The sequence below is a fragment of the Argiope bruennichi genome, chromosome 9, assembly GCF_947563725.1.
Source record: "Argiope bruennichi chromosome 9, qqArgBrue1.1, whole genome shotgun sequence".
Lineage (NCBI taxonomy): Eukaryota > Metazoa > Arthropoda > Arachnida > Araneae > Araneidae > Argiope > Argiope bruennichi.
Window position 1 is genome coordinate 129,259,161 of NC_079159.1, and position 14,141 is coordinate 129,273,301.

General features: G+C 33.1%; 1 protein-coding gene across 2 annotated transcripts in view; it reads right to left on the reverse strand.

Annotated features, from left to right (window-relative positions):
• LOC129983781 (phosphatidylinositol 4,5-bisphosphate 3-kinase catalytic subunit beta isoform-like) overlaps positions 1-14,141 on the reverse strand; it is a 101,455-nt gene that overhangs the window by 47,982 nt on the left and 39,332 nt on the right. For both annotated transcript variants that reach the window (XM_056093411.1, XM_056093412.1), the window contains one exon: positions 5,893-6,128. In XM_056093411.1, the coding sequence (XP_055949386.1) occupies positions 5,893-6,128 (236 nt within the window). The remainder of the gene's footprint in view (positions 1-5,892; positions 6,129-14,141) is intronic.

Here is a 14,141-nt window from a genome sequence, read left to right on the forward strand (position 1 = left end):
TTCATTCTGTCTATAATTCGTCAATGACCAATATTTTCACACCAGATCGTCATATTTATAATGGATTTTAGTAAAAGATAGGCACCCAGAAGTCCGTTATGCAGTGGTGTGGATCGTTTTTGTCTCTGACAATGCAAAGACCATGTCAGGAATTAACGTTAAATATCGAACAAGTCGGCAAAGTCAGATAAATCAATACGCCATGAAAGATTGATTTAAACATCACCTCCTCCCAACGCTCGGAAGCCAATGCAAATTTCGTGAAAAGAATTCAACATGCAAAAGTGACCAAAGTTTGAAAGTGAAAGTAACTAGAATGAGACAGAGACTTTAAACCAATTGTCTGTTGTGTTTGAGGTTTAAATTAACAATCAAATGAAGGGAAGGGGTCATTTTGAACTGAAAGTTTTCTCATCAACCTATGGACTCTGTGGATAATCACAAACACATTAAAACTTCCGTTTTTATAGCAACACAAGGGCTATTTTAAGACGTACCTCGTAATTTTGAACAGTGGTCAGATGATGAGGACGACACCTGAGGTAGCAACCCCTTCTCTAAACTTCTACACCACACCAGTGGGAGGTCGGTTGGCTCGGACAGATGTAACATGCACAACGGGACGGTTCCCCGCTGGCATTGGGTCTCGAGCCTGAAACCCTCCGGTTCAGAAGCTGAGACCTTACCAAGAGGCAACCGCGCCCCAATATTTTCGGTCATGAAGTTGCAAGAAAAGACAATCCCCTCCCTCCTTTTTTTAGTTACATTTTAAAAAAATCTCTTGGATGTGCCCGTTCCCACCCTTCAAAATTTATGCGTAACACATTTGTTAACTCTAAGTGAAATGATCTGTTTTATAGAAGGCCAAAGTACACACGCGCATTCTTTTTTATTATTTGTATATTATCCTCATCTCCTTATACCCTCCTTATTTTTAAAAACAAAGTACTTGAAAAAAGTATTTTTACTTGTATATAAGCTGTACAGCATTATATGAGTAAATATTGTATAAAATAAATATAGTTTTTGCAATGGAAAGGTTGTCTTAATTTTTTTTTTTTGCCTAACTAATAGCGAAAACTAATGCAGAAATCAAAATTATATATTTGACTATTCTCGAAATTACGCCATTAAAAAAAGTTAAATGTGTTATTTTGTACCATAAAAAAATCAGCCATTACCGTTCAATGTCAATTTTGAGTTTACATCAAATACAGAGTTCTTCCAATGAAATTATTGATACTCTCAAACTTAGGCTCACGAATGCTATGTTAACCGCCTTGACATTCTTCCATTTTCTAAGAATGCTTATATTGAAACTTATTGATATAAATGGCTCTTTAAAAAACTATCTTTATAAAATATGGGAGCAACTATAGGCTAAATTATAGTTGTTTTTTTATAATAATTTTTTTAATAAGATAACTTTGCGATCACGCTGTTTCTCGACACTTTATTGATTATATAAGAGAAGTATTGAATGAAGTACAGCTCAATAAAGCAGTTTGGAATGCTTTTAAGGCGGTTCGCTTACATTTGACTGTTTCCATTCGGCGGTAAGTCATACGAAGGAATTATAAGTCACTTATATTAGCACTTTATAATTACAGACGGAACGCGGATGAACTACCAGCATTTAAAACCCCCCAAAATAAATTTAACCCGGACTACATTTCATGCAAAAAAGAGAGTTTTAACCGCTCTCATTTTATCGATATTTAAATGAATGCCTTTAGTCTTCAGCATTTGTATAAAAAGTCAATTAAAGAATCAAACGATAGTTCATTCTTCTCAATTGAGCAAACCTTTCAGATGTAAGCGGGTTGCCATAGCTGGTCGGTGTTTATAGTACCCGTACCAAAACAATGGCAAACACTTACCATTTTTAAACAATTTTTGCGCCAACCTGATGACCTCTGTTGAACCTCGGTGACAAAAGATGATTTATATAAATGTACTCTCCTTAAAGCAACTTTCGAGAGGCTAACGTGATAACGGCACGCTTCACTGAAAAAAGTTCTTTTTTGTTGTTTGTTTGGAAGTGCGCTTATCTGACGGAAAATTGGATAACATAGATTAATTGAACAATTATAAGTCGTCGTCCATTGTCTTGAATTCAAGGTCAAAGCAAAGAGAGATTTCATAGAATGCGAAAGAAGTTTTTCGAGTTAGAATAGGTCAACGTATTGCACTTTTTCATGATTCAGATTCTTGCCGAAGAGTCGGAGATAAGCAAACAGAATGCGAATAAACATCGAAACTTAAAATATGAGCAAGCTACTTGAAAGGATCGATACATGCGTGTAGTTTCTAACAGTAACATTGTGTGTGTGTGTGTGTGTGTGTGTGTGTGTGTGTGTGTGTGTGTGTGTGTGTGTGTGTGTGTGTGTGTGTGTGTGTGTGTCTGTGTCTGTGTCTGTGTCTGTGTCTGTGTCTGTGTCTGTGTCTGTGTGTGTGTGTGAGTGTGAGTGTGAGTGTGAGTGTGAGTGTGTGTGTGTGTGTGTGTGTGTGTGTGTGTGTGTTTTCTATGAAAAGGTTGCTTAAGACATTCACTTTAAGAATTCTCTTTGAATAAAAAAAAATCTTTCACTGAATAATGAAATATATTATTAATTACGAGTGCATGAACATATTAAAATTTTCATGCACTCGTATTGATCAGAAGTTGCAAGATGTTCTTTGTTCTCTCATTTATTTGTTAACAGCGCCAGGAAGTTTTACGGTTTCATATCATGTTATATGATATGATATTACATTGTATTAATGTAACAAATTAAAATCTATTTGTATAAAACGATACTACGTCGGGAAACTCGTTCATTATACTTACGGTTGAATGGTGACAGTCAAATTTGAACAACCCATCATGCGAATTTCAAACTAGGACGTACTGACAGCTTTATTGAATCCGACGCATTGCTTAGCTAATTATTGGAACTACAAAATAATATTGAATTTTTCGGAAGATGGCCAACCAAGAAATTAATTTCATCAGAGAGAAGAAGATATAAAAGAAATCAAGAAATAAGTTTTATACAAAATTGAATCCAGCTCAAAAATAGGCTTAAACGTCGCCATATAAAAGCACAAAAAGTCAATAATCTGGGCTAGCAAATTGGTCCCCAAAGTCGGCTAGTATTAAAAAATTCACTTGATGAGCCAAAGTTTGTAAATTCTTAATTTCGGAAATAAACCAGGAAATAGTCCAATTCCCTTTTGAGAGAAAGCTATAAGAAATAGATATCTATAAAAACCATAATATTCTGAGGAAACAGTTGATAATTCTTGAATATACGGATATAATAGATTATATCCTGCAATATATTTCTTCTATACATGTAACACTATATGGGAAAACGAGATTCAACAAAATGCTTCGATTTGCATTTCCAAATAGCACTGAATAATTATTACAAAGCTAAAGCAAGAAAAATCCATTTAATCAAACGACTATGTTGTTTAATATGGCAAATGCGCCTAAACGGAGAGCATATGATGTGAAATTTGAAAATTATGCAATGCCATTTATGTCTTAACGAGTATTCTTTTCACGAACAATCATTCTCTTATCGATTTTGACTTTTTTTTCATTTTTGAGTCCTTCCCATTTGCCACCTCCCTTCCAAAAAGATAATTAAATTAATTCACCCTCATTAGAAAGAACAGCGTTAAAAAGATTTCGTTAAAAAAAAAGGGGGGGGGTGAAATGTCTCACGAATGGCCATAAAACACAACTTCGAAAGCGCAATTAAGATTAATTAAAATCTACATCGAAACAGAACAAACACTTCAAGAAACTCTTAGCGCAAGTTGAAAGCGTTCTGAAAATCCTTTCGTGTTCAGTCTTTGAAGATAAAATAAGTTCACAAACCGCTGCTCATTTCTTTGAATGGGAGCGTCTTCTAATCAAACTCGCCAAGATAAAAGATTATTTTCATTTTAATTTTTAGCGAAGGTTCTTTATTTTTAACTTCGCCGGCTAAAGTGCGATTGCTGTTCAAATGTTTACTCTGCGGAGAAAATCGATGCTCAAGAGGACAAGCCCGCGCCCTCCTTCCAAATGAAAGGAAATGGACTTTTTCCCCCTTTCTTCAAGGAACTATTCTGCTCTTTAAGGATATGAACTTAAGCCACAAACTTTAATAAGACTTTCGATCGGATGTTTGATTAAGGTATTAAGACGGAATTAAAAAAATAATCAGCTGTTAAGATTCCTGAATAAAATTCGATTCACTCAGCGCTATGCTCATACGATGACGGCTTCCAGCTGAATATTGAAAAAATCATCTTTTTAACTGATTTCTTTTTATTCTTGTGCAAGATCGATAAAGATTTTGCCCATATTAAGAAAACTTTTAAAATTATTAAGAGAACTGTTGGATAGTTGAACATAGGAAGTACCTATAATATCTAGGAAGTACCTAATGTCAAAAAATTTCGCAAATTCTTTTTGTACGGAAGTCTTTGTAATGATGGATGTTCTTGTAAATACGTTGAGTTCATTCAGATAGAAAATGATAGTATTAATTAAGATTGATATAAATTTTAAAAAAATGACAGAGTTGTTAAGATCTTACTTGGGTCTAAACTAATCTTTCGCAATTAATATTTCACCAATACAGTGGCTGGCTGTTTGGAAATATTTTAAAAGGTTTTGACATAATATAAAAAAAAATAATAAAAGGGGTAAACAATGTAAGGGTCCAAAATTTTTGAGCACCTTTTTTTCACATTGAAGCATCAAATGAGCAATGTTTTTTTAATGGGATTTCGTTGAAAGATACATTGGTATCTTTTTAGAAATTCAAGAAAGAGTCCAAAGAAGTGTGAAGAAAAGGTAGTGGTTTTTAGACTAGTAAGAACAGTTTTTTTTGTTGATATTTTTGCTTTGGCCACTTACAACAATCTACCTTTTTAATCCTCAGTAACTCCGCTTTTAATATTCTGATTGATTGCTTTTATGTTCTAATTCTTCATTTCACGTTGTAGTTTCTAAGATAATGATTCAATTTGAATTATTAATAAAAGCATTTTTTTTTCGTACAGATTTTACCACAGACTTTTATACTTCATTAACAGTTTTAGGCTTCAATATTTCAAATATGGTTAATATATTAGATACATCTGACGATTTAGCATGAAGTATTGGATTGATACCGTTTCATTTTTTGCAAGAATTTCAATTGTAAATTGAAATGTATGGTTGCATGCCATTGGTGTTACTGCCTGATGGAACCCTTAAGATAAGAAGGTTTTCCTCCTCTCATTACTGACGATAAAATATCATTTTGATAATAATAAGAATTCGATTTGACCATTTTTTATTGAACCTTTTTTCCTTTTCTGGTATGAAAAAAGATTTTTCCCCTCAAAATCTCAATCTCTAAAAGAGGAAAAAGTACTGGTGAATAACGAATATCACGAGCACCAGACAAATGCGGCCACACATATTATTTAGTGTTCACTTATGTACTTATTTTATGCAGTAATAATGCACTCCAGATAAATACACAAATCAAGAAAGAAGGTGTCAAGTGGCACCATTTACAAAAATAAATTTGCAATAATTTTATGGCATGTAATAAATTATGTTTAATTGTTTTAATTAGATTTAAATGTAACGTAGTTAATTTTAAGAATAGAATCGCTGCTTAAAATGAATAGAATAGGAGATTAAAACAAATCTAAAATTAAGAATAGGAAGATTAAAGTGCTCTCTGCTATTTTTTTCTCTCCAAAATGATTCGGAAATGCAGGATTCTTCATGAATAAGCGGATTGACTGGAATTTGTTAGATTATTGCATTGTTTTGAAGCTCCAAATGAACTATTTTGGTACAAGTTTCAAAATTTTGATGGTATTTTGCTCTTTAATTTAAGAAGGAAAACCTACTTCTGAGGATTGATGTTCCACGCTGATGGCAAGAACCAAATTTCCTTCGTACAGCTTTGCTTGCAGGTAATGAGGTAAATCAGGGCTGGATTCGATGGACACAGGATACTGCCTCAGAACCTGCTGTTCCCAGGTGCTAGGTCCCAACACCAAAGAAACATTCTCGCAGAAAATTCGCATTTGCTTGCGGAAGTCGTGCACTTCAGGGTCCTTCTGCTCGTCGAACTCCCGTTGACCTGAAACGTAAACTAAAAGAATCGACACCAATCTATGCCATAGCCATCCATCTCTTATAAAAATTTACCGAAATAAAGTCCCAGTAATTAATTTTAAATGCTTTTTCATAATCATTTAGTCTTTAAAAGTCCAATTTTATGAAGAATTAGTAGCATAAAAAATGGGGGACAAGTGCAGTATAAACATCATTAATGCTAGGCTTAGATGTTCCTTGGAGAAAACTGTAAGAGAATTTATACCACTTTTTATAACTAAATAGGACGAGAGGATAAGAAATAATGTTACTCTCCGATCACTATTTGCAATTTCTAGGTTCATTTATGATGGTGGGAGTGAAAAATGTTACTTTATATGACAACTGTGCTATATTTTCACCTATTACTCTCCTGCAGTTGTAGTAGATACTTTGATGAGGCATCGAAACTCCGTCATGATGGATCAAATTTTATATGGAAATACCAGAAAAGATTGGAGCTGTGAATGAAGAGTTAAGACGTCCTTGATATACTGACATCGTAGTCTATGGCGACTTTGTATTCCGAAATGTCAGCACATTTTTTTTTTTTCATATATGTCTTGGCTTGTCCCTCTAAAAATGATCATAGTAAGACAAAGTAATTAAATTTTATTATTTTTAATTATTTTTTTATTATTAAATTTAAATTTAGTAAATTTTCTTTTGAAGGTTTCACATTCCCACTTTTCACTATTCACAGAAAGAAGTCACTTTAATGCTTCTAATGTTGATGTATTAGCGGGGATGGAAAACCAGAAGCCACGATCGCCGTCAGGTTAGAGCGGTCCCTGCTTACAGAAGGAAAGAGAGATGCTGATAGCCACATTCTAATATAAGATGCAGTTGCTTTCAGTGTTTTTGAAACGATGACCAACTAGTCACTTTTAGTTTAATTTTATTAAAGTCCTACTTGGAAGTAATATGAGGATTACGATCATCTGATCATAAAAGCAAGATTGTGTTACCAGGCCACGGTAGTCCAATAAAATAGAATAACTCCATGAGTAGGACCACGATGTCTCCTGTTTTCCATTTTGAAGGAAGGAAATTTTGCGACAGTTATCCCTTTGTTCTCTCTTTTTTTAATGATGCGTATGATTTCGTAAATAATTAAATATTTTTCGAACGTTAGAGACCCGAAACTTCTTCGAAATTTAATCCACCAAAAAGTCAATTTACTCGAGGTCATCAAAGCGGAGGGAAGTTCACTTCAGGAAAGACTGAGTGGTTTCTTCAGTTTCTAACTCTGACCTTCTTCTAATTGTTTGAAAGTAAAGGAAGTATCGAGTGTCAAGGCGGACGTTGTTTGAATGAGAACTGCTAGCTTTTTCATGAAGCAAAAAGACAAAAGTGTTGACAGTTTGTTTTCAGTTTGGTATGCGCGACATACGCTTCAACTATATTCTCCCTTTTATTTCTCCTTCGTTTAGATTCGAACTGAACTGATGAATGTTAAATTAAAATTGATCTAAAAAAATTACTTATTTTTTGACTATCTGAAGTTGGATCGAGACATTTTAATTAGCTTTTACCAAAAACATAGCAATTTAAAATATCGTTTTTTTAAAAAAAATTTAAAATTCAATTGCTGCATAATGTTTCAAATCCTCAACTGGAATTTGGAATAATTAAATGAAATAGTTATCATCTGGTTACATGTATCTCTTATCCTTTGGCTACATTTGATGTATCAGTACGTCATGCATTTGTTTGGGCAGAGATGTGCATACCGCTCTCACTTGTCCACAAAATTAAATGTGTAAAAAAATTTTCAAATAAATGTGTACTCAAAGGGTTAGAATAATCTTGAATGCATTCTTTTTGCTAACACTTCTTGTTGTGTACAGTTGATCACTGACAAATTTATTTATTTATTTAATGACAAGATTTATAATTTCAAGATGTATTTAATATCGACAAGATTTATAATTTCAAGATGTATTTAATATCGACAAGATTTATAATTTCAAGATGTATTTAATATCGACAAGATTTAATCTTTTCTCACACTATGCCACCCGTGCGTCTAATCGGTATTCTTTTGTTTGGAGTCGGTAGATTTGGATCAGATCATTTTAGTTATTATTAGATCTCACTTTTTCAAGGGACACCAACGAGGTGTTGCCGGGCGGAACAGTGTTAAAAAAAGAGAATATCATTATGACTATGCAGGCAAGTGAAGAGGCAAAATAACAGGCGGTAACTCTTGTTTTATATTTGTTGTGTAAGCTTATGACATTAAAGAATAATCTGGGATGAATTTCATATAGTTAGTTTTGTTAAATTAATGTTCCATGATGAATCAACACATGAGATATTTTAACATGTATCTCGACGTTTTGAATCTCCGATGGATGAAAAGATGGCTTTCTGAGATAGCACTTCTCATTTTTCACCTCCTATTCCAACAAATTTTAACACTGGCGGGATTAATTTGCACCAAACTTATGTTCACAACGAATTTTTTTTTGGTAGAACTGAGTCTCGAACACGCAACATTCCGGGTACTAGACCAAAATTTTGCCACCACAATACCGCTATCTTTAGGTCTTTATTCAGTAGAAAGAGCCTTTTCATTCCCTATAGTATTTAATTCTCATTACTAACCGGTTTATTTGTGATTAGAAAGAGATTTAGTCGTGATTTCACGAACAAACAGTTTCTTTCTCTGATGTGAAGCTTAAAAAAACAGCGGATTGCTCACTCAAAAGTTTCTTACATATTCTCTTATTAGAGGTGAATTTGGGTTTAGGGCGGGTTTCTTCCCAACCGACTGAGACCAAGATTTGAAGCAATCACTCTCATAAAATCACACACCAAATTTAATATGTTTAATTCATTTTGGTTTTATCACGCTCACATACTTCTCAAAGTACAGACAGACGTTCAATCTTAGATGGATGTGGCTCAAAATTTCATAGATGTCTTCATTATAGAAGTTTAATTGGTGCACTGAATTTTATTTATCTATCTCTCTTTATTCTGTAGTTATATTCGAACAGCCGGACAAACAGACTTAAAGTGTCCACTCAAAATTTGATAAAAATCTACAAATTTGGAGTATTTTGATTAATTAGTCTAGCCCAAAGCGTTTCTGAATTATTTTTTTGTCATAGATCGACAGATATAATGCCAAAAATGTGTTTTTGGAACTCAGGGAGTTCTAAAGAGCGGAGATTCATCAAAATCTCGAGTTTTCTCGAGAATCTCGAGTTTTCGCGAGGAAAGCAGGATTTGTGCAGCAGATTAAAAATGCAGAGAAAGAAAACAATTTTAAAATTTTATACATCATTGGATGAAATGACTTATTAAGAAAGAATGTAAATAATATAGCTGTCCTCCTACAAAGTATGCAAAATTGCAGTGGCCATTAATATAAGAAAAAGATGTTATTAAAAAAACTTGTGAATGCCAAGAAGAAGTGTGATAGAAATACCATATTTAAAAATACGTTTCGATTCGTTTCCTGCCCATACATGCCATTAATTATGAGTTGCCAGTGCAGTTGTTTTGATTTCCATCATGTTTCACGTTGCTTGTGAATATTTTCTGTCTTTGACGCCGTTTGTAAATACATCATTTCCACTACAGCCCTTTAAAAATAGGGTGATCAAGAAATAGCAGGAGGCGTTCGGAGTCCTGTAGCGTGCTACGTACTGGACGAAATATAACAAAATTTGGCCACCATACACATTAAAGTATGCGGTTCCGATTTATTAAGGAAAAAAATTAGTACCAGTAAACGCCGATATGCGAAATCCTGGCGCTGCAAGTGCATAATGTGTGAAAAAAGAATACATAACTCCCAATGGAAACAGTAAATAGCAACACACCATATACCAATGAAATATGTTTATTATAGCTATTACAAATTTGGCTCAAGGTGACCATTAACTTGATGTTCCAATAATTGTATGAGGTTTTCGACGGAGAATTACAGCATATCGGCATTCATTCGTTTGACATGTAACGTTATTTGATCTTTTAAAGTTGGAATGTCTAGAACATGTCTTTGATAAACAACGCCTTTCAAGTAGCCCCATAACCAGAAAGTGCCAAGATTCAAATCAGTGTTATCAGTGAATGGATGTTATCTTATACGGATAAAATTTCAGGATCTTACGCAATATCTTCTGCACTGTAGAGAACGAGATGTCTCTTTGTCGTGATATTGAACGTGCACTGCTGGTATCCTGCTTATTAGTTCTCGCCTGATCCATAACGGCAGTTGCAACTTCTTCAACTTGTTCCTACTTGATACCTATACGTCCTCAGCCTGGTTACACACCAAAAATTATTATTGTTTCAAATCTTTCAACCATTCTTCGCAACTTAATTATGATCATCGGTCCTCTACGTAACTGTTTTAACTGCCTCACGAAGAGCAGCACTGGCATTTTCATCTCGCTGATAAAAAAGCTTGACTAATGAGGCGCGTTCACGTAGTGACAACGAATCAACGGTCGAATTCTTGCAGAATGACTTAAATTCCTGCGACCCTTCCCTTTATCTTCGATGTCATGTTACAAAATACCCGTAAAAGCAAATAACGTAATAAAGTTTTCGATCGCAGCGCCAGAATTTAACTATCGGCGTTTTTTGGTACTAATTTTTTTTTGATAAATCGTAACCGCACACTTTAATGTGTATGGTGGCCAAATTTTGTTGTATTTCGTCCAGTACTTAACACGCTACAGGGCTCCCAACACCTCCTGTTATTTCTTGATCACCCTGTACGTCTATAAGTTTATTACTCATCTAGATGGAGGCATTAACCATAACTGTAATTAATTCATTCATTATTTAGAATTTATATTGTTTTAAATGATTTTATTAAACTAGTTACAATCCATTTTAACAATCAAGTTTTTAAACTGAATAAGATCATTACTCTTATTTATAAAATTGACTATGCAAGATATAAAAATTATAACTTCTTTAAAATCAATGACATCATAGTGAACTGAAAAAGCACTTATTATTCGTTTCGAAAATACAATGAAGGCCTGTAAGCAAAATGTTTCTGCATTATCGTAGGCAGAATAATTACAATGGGGAAATAGGCCAATCGCTGGAGAAATGTTAATAAGAAAATATTGGCAGTTAATTACTTCATTATATTTCAGTCGTATCTTAAAATTAATTTTCCGAGGTGGAGAGGGAGCACAGATCAGGGGAATCTGAGATGAAATCGGGCCTCGGAGCCAAAATTATGTTTCGCACGTCCCATCGAAAAGCAGGAATGATAGCCACGGCGGAACAATCGGTACTCTTTACTTCATCGTATACGGAGTATATAAAAAGAAAATAATGTAAAAAAATCTATCACAAGCTTTTTGGCAATTCTCCACAGTTCAGAGTCCGAAAAACACACTTTTGCGACTGTACCTGCCTATCCGGAAAAACGAAAATCCTAACGGTTTGAGCTAGATCAATGAAATTTAGCAAATGGAATTAATCCCAAATTTGTAGAATTCTATCAAAATTTGGAGGAATCTATCTGTCCGGCTGTTCTAATTGTAAACAAGATAGTTAAGAAAATGTATAATCATACTACAAAGCACACAACTCTCGTGTGTGTGAAAATAAAAATCTGAACACTCGGGTTATTCACGGCTGCTTTCAAAATTTTTTTTAATATTATGAGAGGAGAAGGAGATTACACATTTATGAGAGAGAACGCCAGAAAGTTTTCGAGAGATTCCTTCCACTGATTCAGTCTTGAATTTCTTTATGCAGACAGATTTTAAAGCTTCCATTATGAAACGTGCTCAATGAATAATATTATAAGAAATGAACGAGACAGTTTGGTTGTTTATTAGCAGCCAATCATTCAATATTTATAATTTTTTTTTATTTCATCTTCTTTGAATGATTAAAATTTCCTTGAATCCATCTTCACAGATTGCCGGATACAGGCAGACACACATTTCATTTTGTTCAAGTAATTTTCAAAATGTCAAGTATGATAAGCCCAATTTAATAAGAAGAGTTTTTTTTAAAATTCGCATTCACAATGAGGTTAATTTTTTTTGTATATATTTTATTTTTGTCATTGCGAATGCTTTTAATGTTCCTATTTTTTTTGTGAATTTTTTCTATAAATTTACAGTTTTGAATATTATGAAATCTATGAATTATGAATGTTTTCTAAAATTTAACATTACATAGCTTACATTACTTCTAGAAATTTAACTAAATTAATCCATAAGCTAATAATTATGACAAATCATATGTACACTAAGAAGAGCGACAATGATTGACACGGATTGGAATTCCTTCTGTGTTGTGTAAAATATGGATATATGTCAACTCCCTAAAATTAACCTTTGTTAATTATTAGCAATCAATGCAAATATTTTCTTTTTATGTATTGTATGTTAGTAGTTTTGAAATGCAATAGTTCTTACTGATTTAAAAAGAGCTATATGATGTCATATGATGAGTTTCAAAAATATAAAAAAATTATTGACATATACTTACAAAAATATAGAATATTAACGTACTAGAGCATCAGAAAATGAGTGTAAAATTGATTGTAAAATACCATTCTTACAAGCATGAAAAATAAATAAAACAATTGAATAAGTTAATTTATAAGTTAATTTTATCATCGTCAAAATAGATAAAATTGTTTAAGAGCATCATTTACATATAAACTAAATTATTAATATTCAAGAAAAAAAATGATAACTTCAGATGACATTCTCCATCAAAAGGTAAAAACGAATTCTACACTATCTGGTAGGAAAGTAAAAGTTATTCCGGCATAAGCTTAAGAAATTTCTACAAAACCTTACTAAATACCAAATTATCAATTTACTTTTATCTCTACTAAGACTATTAGGATCTGTATTTTTCAACCGAAGTTGTGTCAATTTGCATGACTAAATGTTAGCAAATTAGAGAAAATATTTTTAAAAAAATTTTAATAAAAATTTTTTTAGTTTCTATTTTTTAATATTTATATATTTAAAAAAATTATTATTTCATTGAAATATTTTAAGTGAGACTTTTATATTTTGAGTCAAAAAAGAAATAAATCTTATTTTCTTATAATAATTATTAAAATATTATAATTTAAAACTGATTTTTCGACAATTTAATAAAAAGATGTAAATATTCTTGAAAAATGTTGCAAAGGCATTACGATAAGTATTTTTAAAATGTGGCAAATGACATTTAGCACCATTTACGATGTTGCTTTCCATTTGTGGAGCCTGCTTCATTGTCGCACATCCCCTACGAACAACAAGGCATCCATTAGAAACCTTTGGAAATAACATTGTCAGATGAAAGCTAGACGGAAGAATCGGTACGGTGTTCGTTATTATTATTTTGCTTTTTCACTTTTTAGTTTGCGAAGTATAGAGAAAGTGATGTACTGTTCAAAAAAAGATTCGAGGTTTTGACGAATGAGTTGGAAAAACATATTTTCGGCCTTATGCCTGTCTGTGACTAAGATAACTCAAAAGCCCTTTGAGGCAGACGGATCAAATTTGATACATGCACCGAATCTGTGGATTTCTATCAAATTTTGTTCAGAGAAAGTCTGTCGACTCAACTATTTAACCGTAAGATGACTACAAAACGAAGATAATCCGGTGCACTGGTTTCATATCTGTAGTGTAGACACCTGTCCAATTTTGAGCCAATTCCAACCAGGGGTTGACCGTCTGTCGATCGTCTGTATTTTCAGAAACACGTCATCGCGATTTTTCAAAAACCCAATGACTTAAAGACAACACATTTGGTATGTGATAAAAATGGCCCTTTTCTGCATCCAATCTGAGTTTCAATCGGTTGGGAAAAACGGTATGAAACACACATTCATCTTTATTAGAAAGTTATTTTGGGGAACCCGCTCCCACTGGTTCTAAATGGAAATGAAACACTGTTCTCAAGGAATGTCAATATTTTAAGCAGGGAGAGTAAGGCAATAATTATAAGATATAGGATGGGAAGTGTTATTAATAACGCTATTCTTGGATTTCAG